This window comes from Apostichopus japonicus, chromosome 16 (genome assembly GCF_037975245.1).
Source record: "Apostichopus japonicus isolate 1M-3 chromosome 16, ASM3797524v1, whole genome shotgun sequence".
In the NCBI taxonomy this organism is placed as follows: domain Eukaryota; kingdom Metazoa; phylum Echinodermata; class Holothuroidea; order Aspidochirotida; family Stichopodidae; genus Apostichopus; species Apostichopus japonicus.
The window spans coordinates 10275215-10298101 of record NC_092576.1 but is presented as its reverse complement, the minus strand read 5'-3'; the positions used below and the strand labels follow the sequence as shown (position 1 = coordinate 10298101).

The 22887-nt window shown below is 36.6% G+C and overlaps 1 protein-coding gene and 1 long non-coding RNA gene across 4 annotated transcripts; one reads left to right on the top strand and one right to left on the bottom strand.

Annotated features, from left to right (window-relative positions):
- The first annotated feature begins 79 nt into the window (after positions 1–79).
- LOC139982587 (uncharacterized) lies at positions 80–2259 on the top strand. The gene is made up of 3 exons (XR_011798209.1): positions 80–973; positions 1340–1538; positions 1976–2259. It is a non-coding gene; the product is annotated as an uncharacterized lncRNA (long non-coding RNA).
- A 792-nt stretch (positions 2260–3051) lies between these two features.
- LOC139983418 (uncharacterized) lies at positions 3052–22672 on the bottom strand. Of its 3 annotated transcripts, none has more exons than XM_071996965.1 (6): positions 22380–22642; positions 9535–9742; positions 8783–8854; positions 8119–8340; positions 6043–6112; positions 3052–4525 (listed from the first exon to the last, which is right to left on the bottom strand). In XM_071996965.1, the coding sequence occupies exons 1-5, from the start codon at positions 22439–22441 to the stop codon at positions 6068–6070; spliced, it is 609 nt and encodes a 202-aa protein (XP_071853066.1). In that variant the 5' UTR covers positions 22442–22642; the 3' UTR covers positions 3052–4525; positions 6043–6067. The 3 variants fall into 3 exon arrangements, with proteins under 3 accessions (XP_071853066.1, XP_071853068.1, XP_071853067.1); XM_071996967.1 differs by lacking the exon at positions 22380–22642 and adding an exon at positions 17887–18240; XM_071996966.1 differs by lacking the exon at positions 6043–6112 and having other exon boundaries at positions 22380–22672.
- Positions 22673–22887: the final 215 nt, after the last annotated feature.

Below are 22887 nucleotides of genomic sequence, written 5' to 3'. Positions count from 1 at the left end.
GGCGCTGTCATACCTGTCCTAGCTAGTTCTGATAACATTGACAAGAAGTGGATTAATCAGGTCACATATCCGGATTAAGGTGGCATACTCCTATTAGAGTCTATATCAATCCGCTCGATTGTTCTCCTTCAGGAAAAGTGCCAAAAAGCAGCAGGAGAACATCTTTTGTGACCTGTTATCAATCATAATCTAGTTTTTTGTGGCTTTCATGTTGAAGAGCATGAATGGAAGTACATGTGGTGAAAAAATTGGGTCAATTGAGGCAATTTTAGACCCCTTTAGGCTTCCCAGGAGCAGCGTAGGAAATTTGTTTACCACTGAGTGAAGAGGTTTGTTTACAAGTGACGAAAACTTCCGGCTCGGATAGCAAAAAATTTTCACGGTCATGGTACGGAAAATTGATGGTGCCATGAAAGGCCAACTTGTCAGCTATCCGGTGATGGGTAGCGTTAAGCTAGTGAAAACTTCTATCTAGACTTAGAGACCACATTACTTTTGTGATTTAGTGTGTAAGTCAATGGGGCTTTTAATGGGCGTATGCTACCTTAAGCAAAAATGCCAAATTTTTCATTTTAAGTGCTAGAAGTCCCAATTTTGGATCAAAGTAGTTGCTATGGTGTGTAAAAATGGTTTTCAAGCAAACGTCAGAAAATTTCACGCTTGGGTGATTTTTACGCATAAATTAGTATTACAGCCTTAAAGTACCACAAAGAGCATGTGCGTGTCCATACATTAGACTAGAACAGCCTTCTGAGCATTTCTATCCAGTTTTCCTCCCCAATAAACTATTGGGTCATTAAGCCTTGACCTACCAAAGCTTCCGTAGTATGATTCCTGCCTTGAATCTGCTAAGTAGGTGCCAAATGCACGAAATTCAAAATCCTTCAGAATCAGACCAAAAAGCCTGCAGTGTGTGTGACGTGAACGACTAAGTTCAGTGAAATTTGACATCTGTGGGCACCTAAATTACATGGTAATCATACTTTAGGTTATTTTTGCTAAAGCTGGAAGTACCTGGTGTTTAACTAAGGACAAAAACTCAGTTTCAATGCATGAAATACCCCTAATGTTGTTAGCTTAGGCCTAGGCCTCAGGTTCATAATGGCGCTACGTTAGTATCCTAGACCAAGTCTACACCAGCTGTAGCACAATGTTGTATGAGGTCTGTATCCTAAGTGGAGTGGCTGCTGAGGGCCAATACCTTGCACAGAGAATGTTTTGAGTCTTATTTAGCAAATATTCCACAAAGGTATGCATATTCTGCTTCTGCCAATGTGCATCAAGGGGTTTTTGAGCCTATTCACTCCTCATTAGTTTTCTGTTGTTTTGTCAATTTCAGAGAAAGTTGATGTGCTAAGTCCTCAGCATGCACAGCGATATACTTTGAATGGGTGCGGTATCAATGGACTCAACTGGTTAGATGAGGTAACAACAAATCCCAAACAACTCTGACAGCAGAAAGAGATATCCTGATGCTTCCATGGGAGATCTACTGTAGTAACTATAGGAACCAGTGCTTGCCACCAATGGAGAATAAGGTAATTTGACGTTGTTGTTCTCTGCCGAGCAACAAATTTGAATGTTTTATCATGAAATGTGCCCCCCTATCCACCTCTCTTCTCTTATAACTGTCTTTAATACATTGTAACAACCTATGCACAAACCTTTAAATGGACTGGATATGCTATTGAGGTGAACAGTGTATCTAGATAGCATTCCAGTAAGCTTTCCTTTTGACTGCTGTAATACTGTTACAGTGAGGCTGTTGTTTACAAATCCCGATGATCCAGTTTTGGCAAAGAACACCTTCAATTCTCTTCTTTTATTCTTAGTAACTTAACAGTTGCACTGGAGTGACATGCAATATCAGTTTAACATGTTCCAAACAGTTCAGGAATACATTGGGGTATGTCCTGTGGGTCAGTTTGTGAGGAATCTGCTGAGCTAAACAAAAGTAGTTTTCATCACTTTTCAGAGCCAGAGACGAAAAAGCCCTCACCGCTAACCCTTCTATGGATGATGTTTCTGCAGGTAGGGCAAGCCAGACCAAGTGGATTGTGATCAGGGATACCAATAATACCTGCAAGAATCATAGATGCACCCAAATTGGTCAAGCTTATCAAAATTGGTGACTGGAAGTGTTGTTGCAGACATAGACCTGGTTACTGCTTACACAGTATTGCTCATATGTGTATTTACACACTGCACCGTGCATACTGAAATCTCTGAAAATACATCTTTATGGACCTAAAATGATAATTGCATATAATTCTGTTGTGGTTTATATTGTGACGACTATGAAAAGTATCATTTTGGAAAAAAAAAAAAAATTCAACTCTCACTTAAGGTGGCATACTCCTATTAGAGTCTATATCAATCCGCTCGATTGTTCTCCTTCAGGAAAAGTGCCAAAAAGCAGCAGGAGAACATCTTTTGTGACCTGTTATCAATCATAATCTAGTTTTTTGTGGCTTTCATGTTGAAGAGCATGAATGGAAGTACATGTGGTGAAAAAATTGGGTCAATTGAGGCAATTTTAGACCCCTTTAGGCTTCCCAGGAGCAGCGTAGGAAATTTGTTTACCACTGAGTGAAGAGGTTTGTTTACAAGTGACGAAAACTTCCGGCTCGGATAGCAAAAAATTTTCACGGTCATGGTACGGAAAATTGATGGTGCCATGAAAGGCCAACTTGTCAGCTATCCGGTGATGGGTAGCGTTAAGCTAGTGAAAACTTCTATCTAGACTTAGAGACCACATTACTTTTGTGATTTAGTGTGTAAGTCAATGGGGCTTTTAATGGGCGTATGCTACCTTAAATGCATGCCAAGTTCTTCAATACCGCCCTCATTTACTTTCTGGGAAACATTTTGTACCTTGGTTTTTTATTCTTCCTGTGATTGATTATTCTTCTTAAGACTGTGTAGCTCTGACCACTTCCCCTCAAGTCTTTGTGTCTTAGTTGAAAAAGATCCTTCTTTTTTTTTGTTCTTAAGGGTTCATTGTGATGTTAGAACACAGTTGATATCAATAAACCGAAAGATAGTCAAGAAAGGATTTTATACACTATAATTTAGTACAACAACCAATACATTCAAGCTCCAAATATTTACAAGCAATAAAACGTATATAAACTACATCAATCTATAAGAAAAAGAAATTGATTTAAATTGTTCTTAAACTTTATGTTCACTCTGAGCATGCAATAGGTAAAGATATCTTAAGAAAGGAATGTAGGATAGTAATAAAGAGTGGAGGGGGGGGGTGGGGTGGAGACTTCTGAGAAAATCAGCTAGGATAACCTCTTTTACAACAGGAGTAATTTAAAAAAAAAAATCAATTATTCAACAAATCGAAACACGTGAAGTTGAAATTAATACGGTTATTATAAACTCTAGGGTGAAATATTCCTTTTATTTTAAGACAGAGAAATATTTAACGTTAATTTACAAGAAAAATAATGCAGCCACGGATACATAGGGTGTACACCTCCTACCCCAATCCTTTCAATCAAATGAGAGTAGGTTTCAACAACCCCTCCTATTTTATTTTATTTATTTTTGGGGAAATTCGCACAATTTTTACCGTTCTCAAACCTAAATATATTTTTAAAAACTGCTTTAACATAAGATGAATGTGGAAGCGATTTGTCTTAGATAAAAGTATATAAGCGTGGTTGGTATCTCTAAGTTTTAATTAGTTGTTCTATATATATATATATATATATATATATATATATATATATATATATATATATATATATATACGATGAGTCAAGTTATTCCGTGTTACTGCTCTTTTGCTGTTTACTTTGATATAAATTAATTTTATCTGATGATAAATAATGCATTATAATTATGATGCCATATTTGGGTTGTACATCGAATCTTGACTTCGAAGCCAATCTCTTGTTTTCAACAATGTGGTTATTATCGTGTTTAAAAGTCAAACCGTGCTTAAATTAGAATAATAATAATAATAATAATAATAATAATAATAATAATTATAATAATTATAATAATAAAAAGATCATTGCATGTTATAATCTCCAACTGGTGATTGAAGAATGATACTTCAAGCTTTGAAGATTCATGACGTTGTTAAATCACCGATTAACACAGAGATTACAGTAACTATTGTAAATTATAAAGTTTTGTACCACAGTAAAAAATGGATCGTGCTGACAAATCTGATAAATCGGTAGCATGAGCTATTACGTTTACAATAAATACTCATGATATGTGTAATCCCAAACAGATGCATCAAACTGGATTTGTTGGGATTACACGTTTCCTCAGTTCATACTGCAATCCTAATAGCACATGCTACTGATTGATAGCACGATCCAGTTTTTACTGTGGTACAAAATATTAAGATTTATAGTAGTTACAGTGTTCTCTGTGTGTATCGGATGGTTATATTCATCTGTGACGTATCCATCCACGCATGGTTGTATCATGACGTCATTTTAATCGGAGTGTTTGTTAATTTATACATAGGGAAGACAAATAGTTAGTACCGATGGTCCTGTTGATGCAAATAAAATGAGAAGAAGAATGAATGTCAATCGATCTATATTTTTGCATTAATTAATTAATTAATTAATTACAGGAGAATTGAATCACAATTAGACGATAAAGCTGCGTAAACGGCTCGCCAAAATTGTCAAAGAGAATATGGAACATAATCGAATGATATTTGTAACAATAATGTGAAATAGAAAGCTAATGTATAAAATGATATTGTAATTAGTATTGGATAATATCGAATAACAACGACAAATTGTGTCGAATTTATGCAAATTGGTAATGTATCACTTTGTTTCTCTCTTATTTTCTCACAATTCACAAAATGTGCGAATTACTCGTTTGCCTTATGGAACGATTGAATTTCCATACAACGTGTGCAAGTCATTCCGAGATAGTTCAAATGTTCATGCTTTATGTTATTTGAATCATCCTTCGGTTGACTACACGTAGAGTAATGCTAATGTAACAAGAAGAAGTCCAAACGACAAGACTGAAATTTGTCGAAATTAAATGGAATCTTCCATTAACTGCCAACAACGCACCTTATAGAAGAAGCAAATGCATGCACCGTAACAAAGATACCGTAACAAAGATCGCCCTAAAGAGGCTGGACATTGTTGGAATGGAATCGTTCATTAACCAGTAAAATCATTAATGAAAGTAACATTGATATCCCAGAGAAGAATATGCATTGTTTTATTCGCATCTGTTTCTTAGTTTTTTTGTCTTTTGTTTCTTTTCAAGAACAGGTTTAGGTTTAAATTTGTTGAACATGGCGCTAAACTGCCACATACCCATTCGGAATGGACACAAGTTTAGGCCCTGTAATATCTTGTGAAAGTATATTTTCGGACAATCCATGTTTTGGAAGTTACCCTCTGAAGATGTACATCATCAGTTTTCAGTTAATATTAATGCAAGAATTTGCTTATGATTTACTGTGTGTTCATATATAGAAACATGGCGGCTGTGTTACCATGGAAACAATAACATACAGGTTAAATATAGGTATCGTATGAAAAATGTGTCAGTTTCTTAGTATGCACGTTTGATTCGATGCGATTTGTTTAAGCTATATCTGTTCGTCAGTACCGATTTCCTTTTAATCTGACGTCGAATGGGGTTTGTCATAGCACCCTTAATGTTTTAAGCAAATAACTTAAATTCAGTAGCATAGAAAACGTGGATTTGGAAGCTGAAACACCAAATTATTATTATTTACACCCAGCAAGCAGAGCTGCCAAATATTTGCAATTGAAAGAAAGGTGAAAACAAGTATACTAAAAGTATCTGTTGATAACGTTGTGAGACAGATCTTAAGTACCTAACTGTGTTATTACAAAATTAAACAAGCATGAGTGCAAAGAAGCTAGCATATTTATGTGCTGTGATTTGTACACATTGATATTAGTTTGTTACTCCATGTAGATTTTAAGAACGTGAATTTTGTTCAGCCTTATGTTATACCTGAGTAGATACAGAGCATTCACCGTAATCAAGCTACTATATACTTACCCACTCTATCAAAACAGCCGCTTACTTATTCAAAAGCATGGTTTTCCATGCCATGTTGAGCTTCGGGTTTCTAAGGCAAGCAGAAAGAAATCGCAAAGTATATTAGTCAACCGATTAACCAATCTCAGCAAAAAAAATATATATAAAAATACAAATAGTTAGTTTTCTGAATCAATTGTCTATTAGATGAAAGCATGGTGTTCTTACGAACACAAAAACGTCGCTCTACCAGAAAAGATTCAAAGCTTAATTTCAAGATGATGCTATACTGCTATATATTATCATATGAAACTGTTAATTGGTTTGTGTTTAATTTGCAAGAGTTAATTGTTTTAGTTCTGAAGCCGGCCGCACACTGTCAGATTATTTCACGAGCCGACAGACGTCGAATCCGTGTAACGTAGTATTCGATTGTCGGGAAGACCCATCATATTCTTAAAACTGACCAACGACACACTGACCAAAGTGAATAGGGCACATAACGATCGTTTGCTTTAAACGACCCTAGCTCGTTTAGATGACATGCAACGTTATTATCCCGTGAATGGTTACCTTCGCACACTGCCGACTGCCAGTAGGGGAACGCTGCATAATTAATTTTCTCGACTGAAGCCGACGCGACTGGCAACATATTGATCAGTCGTTACTTTAAGCGCACGCATTTGTACGCACTGTAGAATATCTAAATATGTTCTACGTAACGACGTACAAGTGTAGTCGGATCGTCGACAGTTGTGCCGTGCGCGGCGGCTTTTAGCCTGAATTGCTCGTTAAATGAATATTTATGAGCAAAGACGTTTACCGTCAAAAGCAATTAGCAGTTTGCATTATATGAGTAAAGTCTCAATTAAAAACGCGTTTTGGATACTCATTCAATCATAAAGCATAGGTGTGATTGATTTATTTATTAATAATGATATCGTTTGTCGTATCTGAGTTAATCTGGTCAATAATATATATCAGGAAAGTGAGGACCCGTGCAACTTTAACCTTTTTTTTCAAACCTCCCTCATATCACTGAAAGTATCAGTAGTGTAGGTCTTTATCCATATCTAATTGCGAAAACCAATACTGCCTACCAGTACATACTTACTATAAATAATTCAATATTGAACAACGACAATGTGCGTTACAGTACATACTAACTATAAATAATTCAATATTGAACAACAGCAATGTGTTCTGAAGTTTTAACGTAATTCTTTAATCATTCTATTCTCACTAAATTGGCAACCTTTGTAACTTTTTTACCAATGTCAGCGTTCTTGGTGAAATCTCTTGTTAGACACAAATACCCGTAATAAATTACAAGACGCACCAAACTACATTACGTTTTTTTTTTCAATTAGTCTGACATGACTTGTTACGACCAAGTCATGTTCACACACACAATGTTGCGATGCATGTTTCTGTTTAGAAGTAATGTAGAACATAAGTAACAAATAACTTAAGTAATTACAACAACCCCTCCGTCTATTCTCTTTCATCGTAATGTTTATGATTAGTTAGCGTTAGTGCAAACCGCATGTGACCAATAAGTTATTCAGTCAAACAAGCATATTTGATCTCCTTTGTTAACAGAAATGCAGGTAACTAACTGATGGCAACCAAATAAGGCCTGCGATATTTCTAAAGTTAGTATGTACAGAGGGAGTTGCTTGGTAAAAAGGCAGTCGTGGTAAAATTAACGAATGCAACATTTCTCGTGGTATCAGAAAAAAAGATCATCTCTTAATGTGTTCGGTTAGTAAACTTTATGTAACCAATATCCCAAAATGGACATTACTTACCTATCTACAAACAACATATGCACTCCAATCTACATTAACCTACTCAGCTCTGCCCCCCCCCCAGTGACCCACATCCGGCTCCTACCCATTTTCTCTTCCATCCCTAATCTACCATCTTAAAGACCCACATCATTTCTGCAAGTTTTTCATCCAAGTTCCTATATCAATCCGAATATCAGTCGGTTTCCTTCGTTAAGATAGGGGCTTGAGAATGCATATGTTGCCATGGAGACAGATACGATGACAGTGAAGTATAGATGAATTAGTTTGTAACAAGTCGATATACCTGTTCTCTCGTCACTGGAATACAAGCTGCCACACAACCCACCAAGGCCCACAGTATTTCTAACGTAAGTATAAAGGCGATCGTCGTAAACTTGACAAAGGCAACATTCCCCGTGAGATCAGAGAAGAGATCCTCGCTGATTGCGTCCCAGATAATAATGCCGAGACAACCACCAGCGGTAAGGAACGCCAAAATGTTGACTAACACTGCTTCACACACATCCTAAACAAATACAGACACGGAGAGATACAGTCATTTAGTGAAACGGTTTATATATGCACGAAATGTAAATAGCACCGGGTCATTCGCTTAACAAATAAAGTGACCATCTTGTAAAGGGAAATTAAAATACAGTTTTGACATTTTGGTAGGGGCCTATATCTCAATGAAATTTAACTGTATACAAAGATACTGGAATTTATCGAATGAAACTCTTCATTTGGCATAGTTGGTATCATAATATAGTGTTCACTTGTAGACAGTTTACTTACTGTCGTCATATTTTACCTCAGTGCTACTCCACCACTGTGTAAAAATGGTGTACCATTGTATATTTGAACTGTGGATATAAACTCAATTTCAAACTCAAACATGTTTTCATTTTCATAACATGTTACGTTAATAGTTTAATTGTATATACGTATGGAGGTATCAAAATACTTACGCTACATCCGTAACCTTTGTATTTCCAAACAGCACCTCCTAGAGTCAGATTCCTAACGCCAAAGAGCACCAACTGATAGATAAACAACGTAAACTTAGAATCAGTAAAGAGCAACAGCTGATAGATAAACAACGTACACTTAGATCAGTAAAGAGCAACAGCTGATAGATAAACAACGTAAACTTAGATCAGTAAATAGCAACAGCTGAAAGATAAACAACGTAAACTTAGATCAGTAAAGAGCAACAGCTGATAGATAAACAACGTAAACTTAGAATCAGTAAAGAGCAACAGCTGATAGCTAAACAACGTAAACTTAGATCAGTAAAGAGCAACAGCTGATAGATAAACAACGTAAACTTAGAACAGTAAAGAGCAACAGCTGATAGCTAAACAACGTAAACTTAGATCAGTAAAGAGCACAAACTGATACAAGACAACGATATCAAGTATTAGGTAAACCAAGAATTAGTGGACACATGTTTGTTGTATCTTTATTATAATCATTTATGAAACGATGGATTAACATTAACATTTACACCTATCCTAAGATACCGACGTAATCACTCTTATGATTAGCATATTTTATAGTTGAATAAAATGAAGACAGGAATAGCTATATAGAAACTTTCCAGCACTCTCCCCCCCCCCCCCCCGGTTCCTCTCTCTCTCTTTCTATTTTCTTGAGATATCAGATATCAAGACTAAAATTCGACTTTAGTGCCATCCCTAACAAGAATATATATACTTACCAAGATTCCAGCCCAAATTGGTGTCGCTCTTTTTAATATAATTTCAGTAACTCTGGCCTCTGTTGTAGCTTCTGTGGCCGCCGTCGCATCGTACTGGATCCCGACTAACGCTAGAACTAACGCCAAGGCAGCCATTGAAGTCCCAACGAAGGCAAAAATGGACCTTTTAGTGTTGATATACATCGTACAGGTACAAGGTTCCTTAAATCTGGCAGAGGTATGATAAAAGTATTAAAAAAAAACAATAGAAAGTCAATATTCGGACCGTATTGAGAACTTAACTCATTCTTTTAAATGCTACGAATGTTGCAAAGACATCATTAATCATTTTCTAGATTGGAAATATCATGTCTCTGTTGAAAACAAATACTATTCCTTTAAGCAAGTATATATAGCGATCAAGTTATCGATGAAGATATTAAGATTACTAAGCAACAAATTCCAAATGTATCAAATTAACAAGAAGATTAGTATTACAGGGATGTGCCCAGAATTTCCTGAGTGCCGGGTATATTGATCGCCGTCCTGGGGGAGAGGTCTGAGGGGAGTGGGTGTTTCGATATTTGAAGGTGCTCGGATGCATGCCAAATGCTGGGACTTGTGTAGCTTTTTAAGCACATACACAAGTACTAGTTTTGCTAACAATTTACATTTTTACCGATTGGGAGCCGTAAGTGATGTTTCTCGCATGCGTAACTGATGCTTTATTAGTCTGTGTAATTTTGGCGTAGGCTGGCTAGGCCCAATTTATGTTGAATATATTGTTAGGAATGTCGGGATTTTAGATGAAAATAGTGCTGGGCGGGATTCACGATTTTTAAAACAGTGCTGGGCGGTAATTTTTAGTGCTGGGCGGGGCCGCCCAGTGCCGCCCAACGTGAGCACATCCCGGGTATTAGGAAAGGAAATTGAAGATAGTTATTTATTATCCACCATGTTGACATCATAGACCACAGACAATGATACACTCCTTTGCGCATGCGCAAAGGAGGCATGATGGGAAGGGGGTTGGCACCACACGTCAATCGTCAGTCATTGGCAGCATGTTCAGTCAGTGAGGTTTACAATACAGTCGGGGGAATAATTAGACCACTACTCACGCCGGGCCCCTAGACGACATCGGGTGAGAATCCACATAATGTGGTGCAGTACACCTCTTTTACAAACTTCCACGTGACAATGTAATTATTAGCACAACCTTGCGTTAAGACCTAATTATAGACCTAATGCGTACTCTATAATATATACATCAGCGTGTACGATATGACGTCTAAACTTTTTTCTGCGATAGAAACCTTCATCCATAAATGGGTGTTAGCTTCTACGGCCATATGACCACATCACTCGCACCATATCAACTCCTGTATTCAACCCAGTCTAAATCAGTCTGCGGAAAATAAAAAAATGATGCCGCCCCCCTTTCCTCTATGATTTTGGTGATTTTAGTGGGGAACTATCACTATATACCATTATAAAATACTGGTTACACTTCCAATAGTTGGAAAGGTTCCTATGTGGTATAGACAAATTGATAACATTCCAAGTTTCAAACAGCACCATATGGTCGTACGTTGTAAAGTATAGTCTCGATACCTCCTACACATATATAATTACATACACAATAAACTGTAATGGACATTTGTTAATATTTTTAATTAAGCAACAATTCATTACACCAGACGGAGATCTCGTCGAGGTCAAAAAAAGGAAAAAAACAAAAACAAAAATAACAAATGGATTCATTTACAGCGGTTAGAAAGCGAAATGAATTTCCAACGAACTCTTGGGGAGTGGTTCGTGGTGCAGAAAGATCAATATGCCACGGTGAGAGGTGCAATAGATCAATAATTCAAGAGATACACATAGGCCTAATGGTATATAATGTACTTATGCTTATACATACTGTACTGTGCTGTACTTAGGCCTATACTTATATATATTTGTGGAGTGTTAGCTCAGTGGTTAACGCCGGTGCCTTTCAATCAAAAGGTGGATTGTTAGCTCAGTGGTTAACGCCCGGTGCCTTTTAATCATAAGGTCCCTGGTTCGAGTTATTCCCAGATTAATGTACAGTATGTCGAGTCCAGTTACAGAGTTGTTGACAATTGACAATTCATCATCATAGACGTTAAATATGAATGTAAGAGACTGACTTCGGTCAGCTTGCGTCTTTGATAAGCCAATGAGGCTACTTTGCAAGTTCCTGCTTGCAGGAGGATCTAAAATACATACATACATATGGTACAATGAACATTAACTGTGAGTGTAGCATACCAATGACTAACACACTGTGTACAGGCGGTTGGTATACTACAAACTAACAGGAATAATATATTTTCAAGCTCAAGCTTATTTTTACTTGACTACTCAAATAGATTGTTTCAAAAGGTGTATGAAAACTGGTCATGAGTAACCACTTTAACATAATATTCTGAAAATAGTTGCACGGATATTTTTTTCCAAATGGTTCTTATTCATTTACCCCCACCCCCCCCCCCTTCCACCCTTCCTTGTTACTGTCTTCTGTTCTATTCAATTTTATTCTATTCATTGTCTCAAATTCGTAGTCTTAATTTAGTTGTCTGTCTATATTTTCTATTACAAATGTATCTTTAGTCTGTTTTCGTTTCCAGTTTGCTTCATTGAAGTATAGCTCCTGTTATGATGGAAGAGTCAAGCCCTCTTTTATTCCTAACTTTTCTACCAATGATTCTTTTTTATAGAACTCGACTTCAATGGATCATTTTTGTAATGAGGTAGTTAGTTAAGAGCCTGCTGTCACTATAAAGGAAGCAATGCATGTCAACTAGAGGTAGAGATATTATTATTATACAAGACAGTTTGATTTCATGTATACACACTGACGTCTCACACATTTATCCCAACAACAAAAAAAACTAAGAAAACTAAAACTCTAGAAAGGTTTTGTAGCCATCCCATCGATATAAACTTCGAAAAAGCACATTTAAACTTAACGAAATAGGTATTACTTTTTAAGAAAAATCACGCAGGAAAGAAACTGGGCACGATAAAACCAAACTACCAAACGACTGATCCGCTCTCAATCCCCAGTCCCCTTGCATCTAAACTTAACAACTAAGGTTTCTGTTACGACATGCTTCGTGGCAATATTTGGCAAATTCTTTTGGTTGAAATTATCAACTGCGAGACGTCGCATGTATTGTTCTTTATAGGTGAGGTACCTTGTTTTGTCTACCAACCTGTGAAACACTTGTGTGAGACATGGCAGGTTCTCACCTTTCTACGTATTCAGTGGTTAAATTCAATAGTTTTCTTCTTAACAACTTCTTACATTCTTTCATGCTTGTGTAAGTAAGTCACACACTGTATAACGTAATATAACGAAATAAACCAAAAATAAAAAATAAAAGTAATACTAAGAAAAAGAAAGCATTGTGAAAATCAATGCTTAGAACAAATATGGTTGATAAAGTTAATTATATGTCAAGACGTATACATAAGTTGGGAGGAATTGGTCTACAAAACATCTGGTGACTTGTGTAAGCAGGGAGTTGGTGTAAGTAGGTCGCTCCACCGTATAACATGCAGTTTCACCAATAACATATTAGCGAAACAATTACAAACAACAAAACAAAAGTACCAGTAATGCTAGAGCAATGATGAAAACAAACAATGATAAACTGGATATACGATGTTAGTCAAATTATAAGTGTTTGCGTTTTAGACAGATTTGAGTAAGGCCTATATATACTTCTGTGAGGTATAATCAAATAGGCCTAACGGTATCGTGTTACATCTAGTAAGTAGCCGGTGTTTAGCGATTCATAGCCGCCACTGCACAGGTTCAACCAGGGAGTTGTTATGGAACAATTCCCTGATTCAACCAACGGGCTCTAAATTTTATATGTGACCTAACCAAGCACCCGGTCGGTAAGAGAAAACAATCGTTCATTTTGCGTCCGTCAGTCGTTCAGTTTACGTGGATAATATGTACAAACTAAGCCTATACGGGTCTTGAAGTTTATCGATAGTCGAAGAGCCGGAACGCGTTCGGTCGGTGCATGTACGGCGGCCCTGCTTTATAGATTAGCCCATATAAGGTTGTATTCTGACCTCAGTCGCTGACGAGCTTGTTTTAATTACACACTGAAGCATTTTCGTGTATGCACCCCCACCACCCCTACCCATTTCCATGATTGCACATTTGTTGTGCAAGAGAAAACTTAACATTAATGAACGGACTTCTGAAGCATCGCTTTATTTCACTGTGAAGTGAAGACATTTCGAACTATTTCGAAGCAAGAATGACGATATCATCTGTGCGAAGATATATACCTTCCGGTTTAAAAACAAAATACTTTACTTTAAGATAATATATAGAAAAACTATAGAAAGCTATGCAAATTACTGTTTGCTGAGGTGCAAAATGTACAATAGGAAACAATACAACAGGGTATTTATGTCTGTACTTAAAACATTTCTTTTTATTAAAATCACTTTAAGGTGTAAGGTATTCCATGGTTAAAGCGGAGCAATACTGATTATTCTACCATATCAAAGTGGGCATTAGTCTTTCTAATTATGATAATAATGCTGTAGTCAATTGATGGTTCTGCCGTTACACATAACTACGACATTTGGAAGGTATTTTAGCAGGAAAAAGATATAGTCAGAATTACGAATGTTAAAATAAACAATGCATGAATTGGATTTCTCTTTTTCACAAATGTGAATTTATAAGTGAAAACCTAGCTTCTAAGTCAAACCTAAGCGATACTAAGAATTTTTGTTACATATTATTTTTCTCTCGATTGTATTTCCTTGATTTTGAATTCCTTATCCCATCATTAAGTATATTGTCATCTTTACATCAAATCAGACGAATTAAAGTAAATTATTTCTCATAAAATTGAGATAGAGTTAATGGAAATCTGGAACTAAAGTAATAAGTTCGTACAGAAGGACAACACAAATGTCATAAGTTAGTTATATCGTGCGATACTCTATACTACTTGCGACGGTCTATTCCTTCCTATATCGACTTTTGCTGGTTATATAGACTACATATTGAATGAATAAACTTAATCTCACCTTTGCTTTCCCGCCAAAAGTCTACGTTCCTTTCACATGATTCCATTCAAGGAGTGTTAGCTCAGTGGAGTGGAGTGTTAGCTGTGTGTTTGTATGAGTGTAAGTGTTGGTGTCAGTGGAGTGGAGTATGTAGTGTTAGCTCAGTGGTTAACACCGGTTCCTTCAATCATAAGGTCCTGGGTTCGAGTCACTCCAAGATTAATGTATGTCGTCCAGTTACCGAGTTGTTGACAATTGACAATTCATGGACGTTAAAAATAAATCTAAGAGACTGACTTCGGTCAGCTTGCGGATTTAATACGCAAATGATGGCTTGTTCGCGAGTTCCTGCTTGCAGGAGGATCTAATATACCAGGTGCGTATCCAGGGGGGGGCGTTGGGGGCGCGCGCCCCCCGGGTAAGGAAAAGAGGAGAGAAAAAAAAGAGAAGAAAAAAGGGAAAAGGAGGGGGAAAAAGAAAAGGAGGAGAGAAAGAAAGGGAAAAGAAAAAGAGAAAAAGGAGAAAAGGAGGGAGTAGAAGATAGCCAAGACCTCGGGAAGAGAAAGAGGAACAGTCATAGCGCTGATCCCTATTATATACACAGGGTAGCCAGTGACAGATCAAGGATTACGGAGGGGTGTGCACCTCACCCTACCCCTTACACCGACAACTCCATTTTTTGACGTTTCCATTTTTCCTCTCTCACTAATGTATCTATATAAATACTATATATGGTCTATCATAACGTGTGTGTGTGTATGGAATTGTACAACAATTGTGCTATATGGAACCAACTGTGGCTGGTCTTGAACTCGACCGAGTCGTCGGGGAACATGACGCATTTCGGGAAGGGGGCGACCGCCCCCCTCCACCCCCCCCCCCCCCGAGCAAATTTTCTTTATGACATCGCTAGTAATTTCAAAATAGACAATGCTTAGATGCAACTTACAAGGCCTGGGAAGTGTCATTTCCAGCGATCTGGGAGGCATTTTCGGCCAAAATTTTTCTTGTACGCTTCGCGCCAACTCATGGTGGCGCTTCGCTTAGATAGTTTGCCTACAGGCTCCGCCCCTCCCTTGGCAATTACTCGCTACACGCCTGTTCGAATTTGTAAAGCAAAGAGCAGATACTACATCATATCAGTGAGCATTGAAATGCATGTTCCACGATGAACAGCCTCAAAAACTGTCTATGTGTGTAGTCAAAGGCGTAGGAGCCCAATTGGATTTGGGGCTGTAACGACTTGCCCGAAAAAAAAAGCCAAAATTTTTCGCGCGCGAAACGCGCGTCCAACATATCGATGCCAATATCATATACAGTAAGCAAGCATCGGTCATTACATTGCATGGCATCGTGTACCTTACGGTCCGTGAAAGTTGCACAGTATACCGCCGGTTGCTAATGTAAACAACCAAATGTCTTATGTAGATGGAGAAAAAGCATACAGATCCATTTATGTCAAAACTCTCTTTTACAGTAGTAATGTCGGCCAAGCTTACAACTTTATTTTAATTACCAAGGAGATCATTTTTAAGCTATTCATTGCTATTTATTTTTCTTTCAGTAGGTGCCCGAAAAAATGGGAACAAGTTTGGTTGCGGGGGGGGGGGGGGCTGTAGCCCCCGCCTCCTACGGGACCTACGCCTATGTGTGTAGTGTTCGGTTTCGATATACCTGATATCGGAAATATCTGCTATCTTTCATTTCCTTCAACCAAGTTTTATAATAGCCATTATAAGAGGTTGCAATATTTCTACACCAATAAATTAACTGTGTCGGAATTTTCCACAATTTCCTCACCAACATTCTTCATCATACTTTCCTATACTCGTGCAATTTTGACTAGTCTATTAGGGGTTGAAGAAGGTTTTTCTACATTGGTTGTCCATAGATTGAATTTTGTGCAACATTATGGGTATGTTTTGAAGTGATTTTTATTCACAAAAAATGTGAATTTTCAAATTCTCAACAAATAATGGGCTTAAAACCTTGAAAAGTGGGGCTTTCGGATATTGTGGGCCGTGACGTAGAATCACCTACAAAAGCAATGATCCATAGGACATGCAATGAGGTCGAACATGATGTGTGACTGGTGACAATCTTCAAAAAGGTTATGGATGGAAAAAAAAAAAAACTTTGGGAAATACTTGGTTCTCAGGCAAAAGTGTACATCTGGTTGCTCATTTTCAAGCCCGAGAAGTGCCATTTCCGGTGATCTGGGGGGTATCAAAACCAGAAATTTTCTTGTACGCTCCGCGCCAACCGATGGTGGCGCTCCACTTAGATGGTAATTCGCGCCCCCCGGGTTAGAAAATCCTGGATACGCGCCTGTATACATACATATATACATGCATGATACATCAGTGGCGTACTTAGAATAGATGGCACCTTGCCGCGGATCCTTCTTTTGTCATCCCGTGCAGAAAATGTCGTTTTTGTAAGGTGGCTCAGATGCAAAAATGGTGTTATCTTTGGTAAAATCTTTGAATCGATTAAACAATGATTTACAACAAAAAAAAGTGGGATTTTTGGGGGGTAAGGGGCTGTGGCATGGCACCCCCTCCACCTGACTGATACCGTCCAGGGCGGAACCCCAGCCCGCCCCTCTTAGTACGTCACTGACATGCAAGAATATAACTTAATTGATGTGATTGAATGTCGAATTTACATATCAAAGCTGACAATTTCACTACAGACAACGTACTTGTTAGTGTACACAATATTACGTAAATTACACAACGGTATTTCTAGAAACCCTTCGAAAAATAAATTTAAAAAAAAAAACAATTCTTATCTTTATTATTCCAGTATATCGCTATTGCATAGTATTTCATCCCCATTAAGTTTGTATTTCTATGCTGTTTGTGACTTTTAAGTTAAATTTTAGTTATTTTGGGTTTTGGTATTAAGCATAATAGTCATTGCACACTAAGCATAGTAAATACAAAGTTAAAGACGCCTATACGTGTTGGGGTGTACATATACAACAGCACTAACATACCTTCCACTTGCTATACCGCACTTTATTGTAAAGCAGGTTTTTCCAGTTTAAAGTTTAATAAACCGGAGACTAACCGATTGCCATTCCTATATACACTAACAGGCACTTGCTATTGTCTTCCTATAGTGGAGATGCACCATAAGTATGTATCGAGTTGCGAGGGGTAACGGTACTAGCTGGACAGATATCTTAGTTTCATTAACATACAAATAAATATAAACTTGGAAGCGGAGTCCCCAGTCATTTGTCGTACCCTGCAAATTTACATTTTCAAAGAAAGATTGAAATTAGTGACTTACCGTTCAGAAATTTTCACGAGAATTTAGTTAGATAAATTGTTGCACGCAATCAGATCGTGTGTGTGTACCTGTATGTTCTAACAAGATTTATACGTTGCAGCAGATAAGGTGCTAACGGCTACTGTCCTTGGGATCTACCAGGCGCTATTGTTCTCTCTGTTTATACAACCCTCTGTTCTCAATGCATCACTCTAGTAGGTGAAATCGATCGTCATCTGCATTTAAGAACCCCCTCCAATAAAATAGACTTGTCCAAGAGAAACAAAATCGTCTGTATCGATTTTTGGGCTTTCCTTTCTTAATTTCAGAGGCATCAATATCCACCACGACTATTTGAAACGTGCATGGTGGGCTATTCCATTATACTGTTAGACTGTTCAGAACACACAATATTGACAGTATCGAACTGTTAGTGGGTTTCATCGTGTAAGTCAGTAAATGGATAGTATACGGTATAGGCTTTTTTCTATTGTAATAAGTGAACTTTGCTATTCAATTTGAGTATGACTGTATATATCCAGTGTTATCCAGGCGTGACGCAAGCAACAACTATTTCACTCCTTCTTTGTTTCTTTTGAAAGTAACCCGAAACAGTTTCGTCATAACGAACAGTTCAATGCACGACACCCTTGGATTTGAGCTGGCAGCCTAACGACGACAAACGGTTTTGGTAGGCAGCGCAATCTTCTTGGTTACAAATTGCCGCATTCATCGATAAAACAGCATCTTTGTCGTTCGTATATGAGTAATATTTAGTCAGACAATTGTTATCAATTAAACACTGGAATTTGTGTGGAGGCGTTCGCAAGAATAAATCATTTACATATAATCTACGTTAATTTCGTTAATTAATACTGAAAAAAAGGGCAAAATATCTGCCTGTTTTTGCAACTGCTTGCTTAAGCATTAGACCTATGTTGTTACAATGTATGTAACGTGTGTTGGCTGTGTAATATGCAGGTGAGGACCAACGGGGATCGGGGCAAAACAAGCACGGCGCCCTCCCTCCCTCCCCTCACCCAATCCCCCACCAGTGCCATATTTACTATACATATACGTCCGATTAATGTTTTATTCTCGACTAAAACAACAATACAGAACGGGACAACAATGTGTGGTTGTTTCAAGGGACACACATCAGACAACGGTTATGGCCCAATTGGCTTCCCGTAACCGTATTGTATTACAAATTATATGCAATACTATTCCAGACATATTTACCTAATTTCAGCTTCAATCATCTATCGTGTTGACGCTGATTAATTTTGTGACGATGTTTTAACTCAAAGTAAAATCTTTGACCAATTTCATTTAGTGATGACTGATGTCGTTCATTAGATTAGCCTAGTCAAATTTCATTTAAGATAATGTAGTTAACGAAAGAAAATCGATGTTCTTTTCAACTATTGCATGAAATTAAATTAGTGTGAAAAGAAAGGTGCTACAAAGATCATAATATAATCATGAATTTGTTTTGCATATCATATATTGAATCACATATGCTTTGTTTAGATTAAATGATCAAATGTACTTTGGGATAGTGATTAACACTTAAAGGCATTTGAATCAATCTCCGTTTGGGGGATTTAACTGTTAATAATTTAGTAGAAGTACACGTGTGTGGGGTTGAGGGAGATGGAGGGTTGGGGGGAGGGAGAGGAGAGGGAGGGGAAAGGAAGGGAAGAGGGAGGCGGGGGATGGGATAGGGAGGGGAGAGGGAGAGGGAGGGGAGAGGGAGTGGAGAGGGAGAGGGGAGGGGAGGGGAAGGGAGGGGAGAGGGAGGGGTGGGTAGAGGGAGAGGGGAGGGGGAGGGAGTAGAGGTAGAGGGAGGCGAGAGGGAGGGAAGAGGGAGGCGAGGAGGATATTAACCTCTCAGTATTGAATGAAGTCGTCAATTATTGAACAGTCGTCAATGATTGAACAGTATACACAACTATTGTGTATATCGATGTTTGAATGCAGAGCAAAATTTTCGTAGGTCGTAGGTGGTATATCGTAGGTCGTATGTCATATGTCGTACTTCGGCCATTTGTCGTTATATGACTGTACGAGGAGAATAGTAGTCATCACATTTTCAAACATATCATAATATTAGCATTCAAAATAAACATGTCGCTTTCCAGTAAGGTAATATTTTTTTTCTGATGGAAAGCAAATGATGTAATGAACACTTGACTGGAGATATGGGCAGTTTTGTCTTGCTTAAACTTTGTTTTTCATACTTTAATGTGTATTCATTTATTTTTGGTTCTGATATATCGCTGTCGCTAGAAAATCATTTTAAAGTTCTCATGTCAGGGGAATATTGTTACTGCTACACAAAATCACGTGGCCTTGCAAGTTATTTATATAACTATATATATATAACTGTATATCTCTATATTTATAGTTATATATAGTTATATATATAGTTATATATATATAGTTATATATATAGTTATATATATATAGTTATATATATATATATATATATATATATATATATATATATATATTTATATATATATGTGTATATATATATATATATATATATATTTATATATATAGTTTGAAATTGATATGCTTATATATCATATTTATTTTACAGATTTTAAAGATGTTGTTATTATGAAGTATACTGTGAGATGTTATCAACTTAATTTTACGTAGAACAATACTGTAACAAATGCTATATTTATATACTTATATATTTATAGTTATATATATAGTTATATATAGTTTGAAATTGATATGCTAGTATATCATGTTTAATTTACAGATTTTATAGATATTGTTATTATGAAGTATATTGTAAGATATTATCAACTTAATTTTACGTTGAACAACACTGTAACAAATGCTAATTAATTGAAACTTCAAAGACTATACATTACAGTGGACGAAAATATCCGATGCATTTTAAGAGGAGTGAATAGTTTATTTAAGTCAATGGTATTTTTTCATGATGATATTGTAGCAGTACCATACTTTAAATTACTACGGACACCTATAACCAATTTGCCCCAATATTCAGTACTATTTTTGTATGATTACCTCATTCAAAATCTTTAAAACAAAATTCGAAAGGCTTATTTCGTTTTAAAGATATATACATTTGAAAATTTTGATAAATTTGGGAAAAGACATTAAATATGTGCAAACTATGCCGTGGAGTATCGTGCTCGTCAATATGTATTATTACAAGCCTATATATATATATATATATATATATATATATCATTTGCATAAGGTGATGTTCCTCTTTTTCCAAAGAGGCCTAAGGGATTTTTTTGAAATATTTTTTGTCGGTCAATGAAATATTCCAAAAATTGCCTTAGGTCCAAAAACCTGTGTTCAATGTCATTAAAGGGTTATTATAACAGCAAAGAAAGTAGTTATGCCTTTCACTCCCTTAAATCCTTTTACATCATAATCTTGAGCCCAAGCTTAACAGCCTATATATAGATATTAATGGTTCAATAATCCCTCGTTGTGGACGGATGTGATTACCATATGCTGCTACAAACCGACACAAATCATCGTTTACCAGTGGTTGTATTAAAGTTAATAACAATCTATTTAATTGTTAGGCTTCTGGTATTTTGATATTTTACTTTTCTACGTTAACTTCTTTGTCTCTTAACCTTTTTATTTTGGTGCATCCTATCATTTGTGTATCATTGTTACCTGTATGCATTCAAATGTATTTATAGTTTTAATACGAGCATGCAATTGTCCATTTGGGATATAATAAACTTGAACTGTGCTTGGAAGTGCATAATTAGCTGATTTTTATTCATAAATAAAACTAGAACTGAGAATAGAATTTTTTAAATGGTCAAACTTTGACGGATTTTGATGGGAGTATTAACTATTTTCATGATTCCTAATGTCTATTAGAGTGATAATGTTGTTCATAGGTGTCCGTATGTTTTTATGAATATAGTATTCCAATCAAACAGTGATAACTATATTGCAAACCTTTGGTTTCTTCTCTTCCGATTCCCCACTTCATTTCATCAACAATAATAAAGTAATAAGTGATAAAGTACGGTAACATCCCGTTAGGATCACATGCATTCCTATGCTATTAATCATAACTTATAGTTATACTAATTATATTTAAATATATATATATATATATATATATATTAAATCATAGAAATATATCATTACTATGAGTGTTATGGTCGCTGTAATCCTTTGAGACCATTACAAATACATGTTAAAATACAATACATGATTTCTTATAGTGTGCTTTTGCAATTGTTTCCCTAGTTCTCTACTGAATTACATGTGTTAACGCATGTGCTGTGCCATGTATAGCTGCTAAACCAAGGTGATACACTTATCACAAAAGTACCAACTGTAAGAGATGGATCGACCCCTGGAAATGTCAAAACGTTAGAAATTCGTTCTTATGGAAAGGTTTTCCCACAAACTTAGTTGGATGATAAGAAATAGGCAATTTTCCACTTAGTAACTGAAAAAGTACAATGTTATTGTAGACTTACCTTAACATGCACTGTTTTGCTGGGGGCGCAATCTCTTCGACCTCTATCCACTTCTCCTGCATTTTTTCATTCGCTTAGATTGAATATTTCAATTTACACGATTGAAAAGTTAACTTGATCTCAAAAAGAAAATGTTTCAAACTGGAATATTGAAAAATTGAAAAAACGACGAGTGGTAGTAGAAGTAATTCGAATAACAGACGTAAAAGGTTGAGAGAGATAAGAGAGTTGTCTCAGTATTATCTATGAAGATTGAAATAATATCTAGTAGCTAAAATAAACCGAAGTAGATTTTACTATTGTTTCTACCCTGTTATTAGCAAATCAATACATGCACTGCTGTCAACGTTTCAGTTTCAACACAAAACTTACCACCAATTAAACTCGTCTAGCTGTCTAAAGTAATATGATTTAGCCTTGTACAATGTCCGTGCAAAATACTACACAACCATACACGTATGATAACAAAGCATGCTTTTAATAGTCATCCGTGCACAGTTTTGCATTA